Source organism: Accipiter gentilis, chromosome 16 (genome assembly GCF_929443795.1).
Source record: "Accipiter gentilis chromosome 16, bAccGen1.1, whole genome shotgun sequence".
Taxonomy (NCBI): Eukaryota; Metazoa; Chordata; class Aves; order Accipitriformes; family Accipitridae; genus Astur; species Astur gentilis.
The window spans coordinates 9,776,037-9,788,305 of NC_064895.1; the positions used below are offsets into that span (position 1 = coordinate 9,776,037).

General features: G+C 34.9%; 1 protein-coding gene across 1 annotated transcript in view; it reads left to right on the forward strand.

Moving 5' to 3' along the window:
* SNTG2 (syntrophin gamma 2) overlaps positions 1 to 12,269 on the forward strand; it is a 304,975-nt gene that overhangs the window by 148,944 nt on the left and 143,762 nt on the right. The window contains exons 3-4 of the mRNA XM_049818624.1: positions 7,206 to 7,262; positions 7,358 to 7,415. Of these exons, the coding sequence (XP_049674581.1) occupies positions 7,206 to 7,262; positions 7,358 to 7,415 (115 nt within the window). The remainder of the gene's footprint in view (positions 1 to 7,205; positions 7,263 to 7,357; positions 7,416 to 12,269) is intronic.

The following is a 12,269-nucleotide window of genomic DNA, read 5'->3' on the forward strand; positions in this document are numbered from 1 at the left end:
TTACACAGTAGCTTTTCAGCTGTAAAAAATTTAACTAGATCCTGCATGCTATACTCAAGACTAGGGCAAATACTCAGTCTAATCTTGTGAGTTCCATGAAGCAGTGACTGATAGAGACCTGCTTTTTATTGACTGCATTACTTCGTTATGTCCATCTGTCCAATCTAACGGAGGTTAAGTGAAGTCTGTTACCACCTCTTACATTTCTCATTCCTGTTGCCTCTTTGCATATCTGAGTCACTGTTATCATCCTAGTTGAGTAGTCACTAGAAAAGACTTCCTTGTATTTAGCCTGGAATTTGTTGTTTTACTTGTTGAGGTAGTTGCCTTATTAGTTTTATTTGAGTCTTAAGTTCAGTGTAGCACAAGGCATTTACTCTGCTGCTTATTTAGCCTATTTTACCTTTCTTACATACTTTGTATCCCAGTATTAGATTTTTTTCTACCTCTCCAGAGTGTTTATACCTCTGTTTAGTTCAGGTTTAGTGCAATTTTGGGTTTGTTCCTGGCACTCTGTTTTACATTTCGTATTTGTACTATTCCCCCCCTAGCTTGTCCTTCACTTCAGGATATAGAATATCTGTTTATATCCATAATAGAAGCATCATCCATAATTATAGTGTTTTCTGTGCCTGTCAACTTTTCTGTCGTTTAAAACTCTAGTTGTGGCCTTCCTGAATTAGAAGTACCAGCAGCTTTGGTTCCTTTACACTTCAGATGACATCTGTGCCTCCTGTACAGGCTCCCTTTGTTTCAAAAATGCCCCCAATATCTGATGAACCTAAATCCATCTCCCGTGAGACATCTCTTTAGGAAGGGATTAAAACCTTGACTGTTTCCCCAGCCTGAAAGAGACTACTGGGAAGAGTTCTGGAGAATCTTACTCTAGAAGTCCAGGTCTCTAGCTTCCTTTCTTCCTGCCTAATTTTCATACCTAGGACTTATTTCCTGTATGTCCTTACATTTTTGGTACAAATGCAGACCAAACCTGCCTGTTGCTTTTTGGGCTAAGCAGGATTCCTGTGATATGTGCCACCTTGCACTTGTTTGGTCAAACATTTTGGAGTCTTCTCCCTGTAGTCGTAATGTATCTGTCTATTTGCTTGATGGTCATCTACCAACATTACAGCTGTCTGGGATCTCTGCTTTAAGAAGGGCATTTGCGTATCAAGAAAGTACATTGACATCGTCCATTACGAGAACTACTAAGGGAATTAGTTCCTACATCATCAACCTGTTACATCCTGCCAGAAGATGTGATTTGTGGATTCTGCCTGAAAATCTTCTCAATGAGCCAGGTATGTATCGCCTTTTCCTCTGGGAAAGGTACTCCTGTCTTTGATACCAAGAGAGTAAACTGGATAACTCTTATCTTCCATAATTCTGCCTTCTTTTTTCCTATGAGAAAAGATGGAAAGACAGTCCTTTGAAGGTGGTTTCTGTGTTCAAAAGATTTGTAGCTTTCTGTTGAGCTTTTCTCAGCTAACACATTCTCTGGACAGCCAGACATCTGCTTCTGTCATTGCCTTTGCCTCCTTGCTTTACACCTGTGGCTGGGCATCGGCATTATTACAGATTTTCTGTTCCCTATAGATTACTTTATGAAAATTTCAAGTTAATTTCAGTGTACGTGCCTGGAATCAAATATTTGCTGGAAACTTTATTCCGTCACCTCTATAAAATCACTTCTGTTTTAGACTGCATTTGAAACATACTGTATGTGCACACAGTTCTGTTTTCACAGAGGTTTTCTTCACCATGCTGAAACCTGTTGGGTATTTAATCCACATTTGTGTAGAAGATTAGGTTCTAATATGAAAGATTCTTGATAACATATCATCAGTTAGTCTTGTCCTTCCACCACTGCACAGCTGACAGCCTGAAGGAAAAAGCAGAGGCAGACAGACGGCATTACCAGTAAAGTAGTCCACATTCAGAAATTGTGTTACCAGTAGTTACTTGATTGCACAACCAGAAAATCCTGGTTAGCAGATAGGGTTGTTAGCTGGATTTGCTTTCATGAAACCTGAGTTTGGCTAAACTGTTGACTCACTATTATAAGAATATTTTTGTACCAGTCTTAGTGTATTTATTACATAGTTTATAAAATGATTTATTATTGTGATGCTATTAGAATTGTATCTATAATGCCAGCTGTAGAAACATCATCATTTAGAGTATTTTAAGACAACTTTTTTTTAATGTTCTTTGGACCAAGGACTTTGTCTTATTCTGTGACAGCTGTCAGAACGTTACATGCTTTTCTATCAGAATTTAAATGAAATCTAATACTAAGGTGTCTGGTTTTTACATGTATGTTTTTATTATACGTGACTACTAATGCTACCAGTACTTGTAGGGATAATTAGAAATCTGTGCTTGTAGTTAATGTATATTAGTGTCCTTTTTCTTTCTGTTTATTTGTTCTGGAATCCATCATACACAGGTCTGTGTGACTTAATCTCTACTAGAAAATAAAACACAGCCATAGCACACATTCAACATCGTCCCACAGTTGCCTATACTCATGTGAGTGTGCTCCCTGGCTACATTTTGACTTGTGCCAAATTGTCTATGCTTGGAGTTGGTGTACTCTCTGTCTCCATTTTGGCCAGTGTAAGTTACAAGTCTCTTAATGCCTCAGATCAAATCAGGAGATGGCATGGGTCATATAGTGTCCCAGTTAGGCAGTTTGGATGGTAGTCAAAACATTTTCAAGGAAGGAAAATTTAGTAGTGTGGACAGGAGTTTTACTGTGTTGCTTCGCTGGAGAAAATCCTCCGGCCTGCTTTATTTTAGCATGGGCATGGCTTGTGAGACTGAAATTGTAAGGCAAATAGCCCATTCTTTGGTTTGAAAGAGAAGTGAAAAATACCTTCCTGAATTTTGAGTTACGAGATGGGTAATAATGAATACAAAGAAAGGTCCTGAGAAGAGAACAGGAGCACAACAGGGTAAGTTAGAGGGGGACAGAGAGAAGAGATCAAATAAAAGAGAAAAATTACTGTTTAGCACATTTCCCTACAAAATTGAAATTGAATTCAGTAGTGCCTTGCTTTCAGCAGGTATCTAATGTTGAATCTTCTCTAAATTACCCACAGATTTTTATATTTTTTGGCTCTGGCAATGAACATCTATATTATGAATTTAAGGGTCCAAATGAAGGACTAAATGGAAACTAGCCTATAGTGAACCCTGTGAATTTGTAGGTTTTCCCCAAAAATTGTTTTTTTAATTTCCTCCTTTAAAATAAATTTGCAAAGTCAAATATTAGAAAGTTAGAAATATACAGGCTATTGTCTATTGGATCTTGGCTTTGTGTTGTCTTTTATGTTGGAAGATATGCAGGGGATGAGTTGAGGGGTTGCAGGAAGAAAAGGGTAGTCTCAGTATCTAGCGGTGAAGGATCCTTCCCCTGAAATAGAGGTGCAGTATGATCCTAGATGTATCATGTACATAAACTAACACCAAATTAACACTGCTGATCAGGCATTAGGTGCATCTCATCCTCTAATGTGAAATTATGTTATGTTAAAATGCTGGACGTTTAAAGCTAAGGCTGAAGCTGGTCAACAAGATACTTTGAACAGAAAAAGTTCATAAAAATACTTTGAAAAAGCATTTAGGCATTTCAAAGCACTAAAATAGAATTAATTGTCCCTAAATATTTGTGTGCCTCCATTCTCGCTCTGTAGAATGAGGATACGTGTGGCAGGCTGTGAAACTAATTTAATTTATGTAGATGTACCTCAATATTGTACTGCTTACTAGCATAAAAAAAGCCTGAAGTATTTTAGTAATACTACATTTAGAACTAAATTAGTGTTCATGAAATACCATGACAGATTTTGCTTTAAATAAAGATTAAAAAAAAAAGAAATATCTGTACACTGTAAGGTCTCAAGGCCATATTACTATTAAAAAAAGGTTTTCTAAAAAATCCAGTTATGGTGTGTCACACTACAAAAGTTTAAATTCTTGTCTTGTGTCTATAGTCTGAATGTGTCTGTTTTCCACTTCAGGTCATTCTTTCACTGTATCTGTCTGTAAGGTGTGGTCATCTTCTACCAAGCAAGATGCTTTAAAACTGTGCTTGATCATCCCTGAAAAGTGCTTCAAAAAAGCTAAATATATTTAACTCCTGGCATCTGTTTCACTGCTATACAAACCTCTTAAGCTGTTTGGCGTTCCTGTGGCTCTTGCCTGCTACCTCTCCAATTTATTTGCATCATTTGCAAAATTAGTGTATCAGAACTAGCTGTATTATTTAAAGTGTGTGGATCACTGCCAGATACAGAAATAATTTATAGTCTCTCTGCTTTTTCTTAATAGTTTCCTGATGATGTAGGATTACACTAGAGATTTTGGCTCTGGCTTTGTGCAGGAATGCAGGTTTTTCTCATACTCACCATGACTCATATGTTTAGGGTTTTTGCAAGACGACCTTTTAACAGATAGAGTGCTTTTCTCTATTTCTTCAAGCTGTTTTCCTTATTACAAGGATGACCTTAAATGACCTTGACCTTTAAGTGCTGTATGCTTAGAACCTGTACTGTTCATCATTACATTATCACAAGTGTTGTCCCTTACAAACTTCATTGCAATTAATTTCAATTAATTTTCTTTTTTTAGATTTTTTTTTTTTTTAATAAACTGGGTACTGTCACTATCCCACAAGAAGCACATCCACAAAATAGTAGCTTTATCTCAGTTACGTTTTGATTTGGAAACTTTTAACTAGCCAATTTACATATGCTTAAAATACGCCATATTATTTTGAATAGTTTTATGTTTTTAATTGAATTTTTGTGGGGTGTCAGATCACTGCTTTATAAGGGTTATTACAACACTGGTACTCTGTTGTCAAGATTGGCAATTTCATAGCAAGTATTCCTGTCATTTGAAAAGGTATTTTCCATAACACTTTTCCCCTTTAAAATTATTCCTCTTTAAATCCTTATGAACTGGTTTTACTGTTATTCCATAATGGAATGAATAGTTCATTGCCAGATTTATAACCATCAGACCTTAAAGCACTGTAATATAATGAAGATCTATGGCTCTATTTATATGTTTTCAATATTGACCCAGTATTAGCTTTCTTCTAATCTTCTGGAATTGTACACTGTACAAGTTTTTAAAATTCAAAATCAGTAACAATAATCTGTCTATAGAAAATGAAATGTGATGTTTGGTCTTGTATGACTGCTAGTTATAGTCATAGCAAATGATATATGATCATAGGATTGAGATAAGTTTATGTAAATGATCTTGATTATGACACTTGATCATGCCCAGCTTTTGGCATTTTACTTTGGAATTTGAATATCTTTAAAAGAAGGAAGTTTTTGCATTTTTTAAATGTAGCTCTAATTAAAAAATCTGTTATATAGGAAACATTTAGGTGCATGTTTAATACCTTCTTTCAAAGTGTCTTTTAATAGGAATATTTGAATAAGCAATGCTATGAAGTCTGAAATTATAAATATCAGGACTGTTACAATGTGTTATGCAAATAGATAGCTTCATAGGGCTACAAACTCAATTATATCATCAGTATTATTATTTGAAATATGCCTGTCAACCATAGAAAAATACACGTTAGTTGTAGTTGAATGTATAAGATGTCAATAAATAATACCTTGCTTGTCTTTTATAAAATGGCTAAAGCCATCCATGTAGTGGTTTTGTATTTGCTGTCTGATAATGCTAAAGCAATCTAAACTGTCAAAATATTTTTTCCATCATCCCTATGTGATGGGATATATTGGGATAATTGTTTACAGGGTGTAAGTATAGATGGAGAGAAACATGAATTAAATAAGCAGACAGGATTTATTTCATAGAAAATGACTCTTGGGAATGAGTCACTGAATTCAAAGGTAGAGCTGTATTCTAATTCAGGTTGAATCTGAACTTTGTCCATGCATATGATAATTTTGATCAAAAGTTTTGATGCAGTTCAAAAGAAGAAAAGAATCTCTGAAACAATTCAAATTATCACAGATTTCAATAAAGCTGAATTATATAATCTCAAATTGAATCATATAAACCTTTTGATATAAATCAGGTACCATGTGTCATAATATAATAGTTTTCCATTTTTAGTACAGACTGGTGTAGTATAATGTTCATGGGAACAGAAGAGAGAAATTTTGAAAATGTGTGAAAGTATTCTTAACTTTTTTTTTTGCCATATGGATTAATTTTACCTTCCTAAAATGAGACTGAAATTTATGATTTATTGTGTTACCCTTTCCTCTGAGTCAATATGAACTTATGTCTAGTAAGGTGAGTGTTAGAAAAAAAACTAAAAATAACTTGATAACATCAGATTATGGGCTTGACTACTGAAATAAAAATTTACATTTATCTGAATTAATGAAATAAAAAAATAACCAATCAGCAAGTATACATGTAGGAGTAATCTCACATATAATTTCTGATGTACAGAAAAAGAAAAAAAATATATCTTACAAGTTCAGGAATTACTGTAAAGATGGCGTTCTATGCAGTACTGTTCAGCATGTTACAGAAAAGTTCCCCTCAACTCTATAATTATTGTCAACAGATGAAGTGCTGTTATTATGTTGTCAGGCACCAGGAGTTACACATTAATGAAATGTCAAATTCAGCATACTGTTAAACATATGATAGGTTGCTGTGGAAAAATATTGATAAATGTTTATCTTCTTTATGCACTTAAACATGAAATGCAAGAAAATAATCATTTGAAGCAGATTATCACTAAAAGTCTTCTGGCATATGCTGCAATAAATTGGTATAGGTCTGAACATATTGATTAGAAAACATTGGTATTTGTGATTGGAAAATAAGATTATTGTGCATACATGATAGCTATGAAAATGCACATCTCAAAGCTCTTCATATAGTTTTCTCATGTCAAAACAAAGCAAAAGCATGTAAAAACTTCTGTTTAGGAAGAATATCACTTCAGCGATACAAAAACATTAAAAGTCTGCATGCACAATTCACACACAAGTTCTGCTCTCTGTGGTAAGGAATTAAGTAACTGCCTATAAATCAGTGTTGAATGATATTTCAGAACTGAACTTGATAGTCAGATTCTAGGCTACCTTTGAGAATTGATTTTTTAAAAGTAAAAAACAGTTTAGAGACATCATCTATGCTTATTCAGATATTGTGTTTTCACCTAAATTTATGTTTTCTACAATTTTTTAAAGCACAGAACTGTTACACTTCGTAGACAACCGGTTGGTGGCTTGGGCTTAAGCATAAAGGTATGGATAACTTCTCGATTCTTCTTTTAATTTTCAGTACAACTAGTTACTTCAGTCTTAATTGAGATCTCATGGTTAATACACATCTTTTACAGGGTGGTGCTGAGCACAAAGTGCCTGTCGTCATATCAAAAATATTTAAAGACCAAGCAGGTAACTTTTATTTATGTTATTTCCTTATATAGAACTGTAGTATATATGGTGGTGGTGGTTTTTTTTAATTAAATGCTCTTTAAACTGAGGATTAAAACATATGTATGGCTCATCCTTTAAGCCTTTCTATAAATGTCCTAACAGTCCATGTGCCTTTGTGTTGAATTTAAAATCTAGAATCTTTTCAAGTCTTTAGGACCCATACTTGAAAGTTTACTGGTAAGTAACAAATTCAGAAAACATTTTTTACTGCAGCAAGACAGTTGTGTTGTAAACAAAATATTTAAAGTTACTTGTGAAAAGAGAACTAGACGTAGGAAATCTATTGATGTACTTAACTTTAGTAACCCAGAGGATAAAAAAATACAAACCAGACACATTTTTTTCCCCACACAGTAATTCACTGGTATACGGTATGACTAACTGTGCCTAGTTGCAAGCAGAGAGCGATTTGTAATGTTTATTATGGTGATGATAAAGCAAGATCTAAATCAGTGTGGTCTATCCCAGTTAAGTATGACATTGACATTTATCTAGCAAAAGGAACTTTTGGGGGCGGTGTCAGACCTTGGACTAATCTGGGCAAGTTGGGGAAGTGCTCTGGAAAACAAAGGGGCCCTTCAGTAAGGAAAAGTAGAACTGTTGCATGTGGTGGGCAGTGCCTTGCAACGTGAACTAAGGGTCTTAGGTGATCAAAAACAAAGTCATATTTTCTTCTCTGGTGGACAAGGACATGGGGAGTAGTTTGTTCTTTTCTTTGCTGAGGCATTCTTTTCCGTATTTGAAGATTTGTCATGTTTCTATGATAAGCTTTGTTGTGTTTCCTCTCTTCTCTGGAATAAATCTACCCATTTCATGTAACCTTTCCTGCAAGAAAAGACAGAGCACTGCACTGTGACCCTCAGTGCAAGTCCTGCTCCTTAAAGAACTGAGAGCCACTGACACGATCTTTTGAACTCATCAGTGTCTCTTGCTGCTTTGCTGCAGTGGAGATTAAGCACATTTGCTTGGCACCATGTTCAGCCTCCTGCTTTACTAGATCGCAGACTGTGCTTGTTTTTCTCCTCTGCATTTTCTTCAGGGGGTCCTTATTTTGCTTGAAATGTAATACTGAAACTTGGTAACCCGTTTTCAGCTGATACCTACTGAATATTGAATGGATTGGGCATGCCAGTATCCTGTTGGAAAGACTGTTTCAAGTTTCCTATCTACAGTACTTATATATATTTCAGTATGATATTTATGATATTATTTCTGCAGTGAGAAAGAGAAGGTGTTTTTATGTCAATTGTGTTATTGTGTATGGAACAACAATAGGCTCCTTGAATACAGAGTGTAATAAACCATACCAAGAAAATAAATACATAATAATAATAAAAAAATTAATATAAGCATTCAGGTCTAAGGAAAATAATTCAGGAAATTAATCGCCAACAGGAAAAGCTATCTCCTGCCCTCTTAGGATGTAGGACTTTCAATCAAGATTAGTAGTGAGTTTGTATGTAAAATACTTATATGCAGAGTTTTGTACACTGTGGGTAGTTTTTCATGAACTGTATTATTTGCAGAGTAACAAGTGCAACAACAATTTTATGGGGTCAGCTGTTTATCTCAAATTTGAAAATCTCTTTACAGAAGATACTTGTTTTAAGATCTTGTAACGTTTTGTCCAAGGAAGATTCAAAGTGAGTAGCAGTTATAACCAGAGGCAATGCTGTATCACAGTAAGCCCATATGCAGTGTTCCTGGCTGAGTCAATTAATGGCATGAAGACACTGACATACCTGGCAAGGTATGAAGAAAGTAGTCTGTGTAGAATCAGTGCTTTAATGTTAGAAGGAACAATTGGTAATATTATTTAAGGGAAATAACAACAGTGTTCTAAAAATATGTGCATTCTTTCTCCCCATATGTGTATATATATGTGTATATACATATATGCACACATATGCATACTTAAATATACATATATTTATGTATAAAAGAGATCTAGTAAAATATTTGTGTTGTATATAATGAGAGGAAGTGTTAAGCATGAAGGAGAGATGAGACTCATACGGATTTATCTCAAACTAAATTTTGGACGGAACATTTGTAAGTTCATAATGTGAATAAATCACCAATGGACTTTCATTATACAAGGTACTAATCACAGTGAAACTGATAGGCTAGCTTCAAAGGTCACTTGGAGTTAAGCAGTGAGATTAGTGGCTGATTCAAGCAAATATATTGAATTAAAAAAAAAAAGGCTGTAACATGCAGTAATATTTGAAAATACATCAGTTACCTGATAAAAAAAAGGATTTCTTATCAGGAATTTTACTATGAGGGATTTTACTATTTTGGGTCCTTGAGTAAAATATCTGAATTTACATGAGTAAAATTCTCCTTACAGACTAAATTACTGATTTCCTAAAATGCCTGATAACTTGTGATATTTCTTGTGCAATTTAATACCCGTTATATGACAACACTGCCAAATCGTATTTCCAACCTTACTTTGTTTGGATACAGTACTATTTTATAGTTCCAAATCTAGAAGTATAATAGAATAAAGCAGTTGCTTCTTTTTTACATCTGTACAACCTTTGTGCTATCCTAAATAATGCAATTAGTCAGCTATCTTTGTAGTCTTTAAATTTTTCAAATATAGAAGTGACTTTGTTGGTACTGACCTAAGCATCAGCTGAAGGCATTTGCACTTCAGTTGTTGAGATAGGGTGAACATGTCAATTGGATTTGATTTCATTATTAACACAAGCACTCCTGTAGCAACAGTGGTCATAAATACTATTCTTACAGTTTTGACTGGCTCAGAGACCTCTCAGCTGTGATCGCTGTGTATATAACTTTCAGATTAAGTTATCCTAGATCACTTGATTTAATAAGACTTTCCTGAGCAAGTTCACTGAAACATATACAAAAACTCAATTCAAGAGCATAGCTTTACGTTTCTGAAAGACAAGATTAAGTGATCGTTCAGTGCTGGAGACTAATGTCCAGTGTATTGCAAATCACGGAAGAATGTCCTGAGTTCTCCCTGAGCCCATGCCCTCCTCAACAGTTTTAAGTAAGAGCAAGTTCTGCTAATGCCAATGACTCATCACCACATCTAGGTCTTTTATATTTTTTCTTTGGATTCTGTCTTCCATTCTAACAAAGGTTACATTTTTTCATATTACCAAAGCTTTTGCTAGAGTTAATGTCAGAGGTACAAAAGTCCTGTGCCAGACAGAACGAGAACAAATAAATGCAAACACATTTATAAATTCAAAAACAAAGTGATATAATTAGCTACAGAATAATTTTAATCCCATAGGTAATTATTTCACTTCCAAAGCAAGGATTTTTTTCTCCTACCCAATCATCCAGTTGACCCAGCATATTAGCAACATTACTAATAATCTCCCAGATTATGAAAAGATGCTACTGATGTTGAAGCTTCTCAGTAAGGTTTTCTAAGATTGATTCATGCTTTCTCTATTTTTTTAATGTAATTTAATACAGTATTGCTTTTCCTGTATTTTCCTTTTGAAACTGGTTTAAGATAGAGTACACTGTACTCTACCATTGTGTGATCAATGATGATTGGCTAATAGCTTCTAGGTGTGTATTATTTTTATATATGTATTATAATTAGTATTAACAATTTATTTATGGTAAAGACTGCAGTAGCTTCACAGTCAAATAGATGTAGACTCCTGTTCTCAGAGATGTGTAACTGAATATCCTGAACTTTGAAAGGAATCAGATCAGTCAGGCTTACTTGTACAGTGAATCAGTAAGAAATTTTGTCAGATTCGTTAAATATACTTTAAAGAATTCTTAGACACAATATATGGGTAAAGTGTATGAGCTGTCATGTGTTTACATCTTTCTTTCTGTTATTCCCATTTTTAATTACTAAAGAGTCTTTATGAACTTGTGAAATCTAAAGGGTGGAGACTGTAAAAACCAATGGACTTTGAAATCTAACCTCATCGTACATACAAGTGACTTACTGCACATAGTATTGCAAATTCTATTGTATAAACATCAAGCAATCAAATTTCTGTTTTGTGTTGCAGAATTATCAAGTTAGCAATCACATTTTGTCACCTTGACGCAACTTTCCATTTTCATGAGACCTGCTGCAATAATCTGGCTACTGCTGTGAGCTCTGCTCATATCTGGTACAACATGTGGAGTCAGACAAGCAGCAACAATGAAACAGAACAGTGGGTTCAGCTGACTGGGGCGTGATGAAAATAGTTAAATAAAACTACATAAAACCCAGTGGAATAAGGATAGTTTGCATTTTGCCAGTTTCAAAAAAGGTCCTGTCTTGAGAGCCAGAATTTGTTAAAACCTTAATTTGAAAGCATGTTGCCACCTTCTGTGATAAAAGATGACTTATAACTCACACTTTGCTGTGTTGAAAAATCTTCTATTATGCGTTTGTCCATTTCTGACTGGGGATGCTGTGTACCTTGGCAGGATTGGAATGAACTCAGGACATACAGCCACTAAAACATTCTTGGCTTAAAACCATATGCTCTGCAAACACAGACTGTGCCCAAATATCACATCCTGGCTGCCTGCATTCAGGACCATCTGTTTGGAGGACATCGTGTCAGTTTGATGAGGGCTTTTAACAGTTTCACTTACACTTCTACTATGCCAAGCAAAAATGGTTTAGTATGGAAGCATATGTGATACTTCCCCCATAGGTATTTTTTGCTGTGTTGACTCTGGTCAACCACAAGGCTGGTACAACTAGGGTAACCAAGCCTAGTCTGAACAAGTTGGTGGGCATGATGTGAGATTACAGTTCAGCTGCACAGCATGGTTGCGTTTGTAGCTGATGTTCTTCGT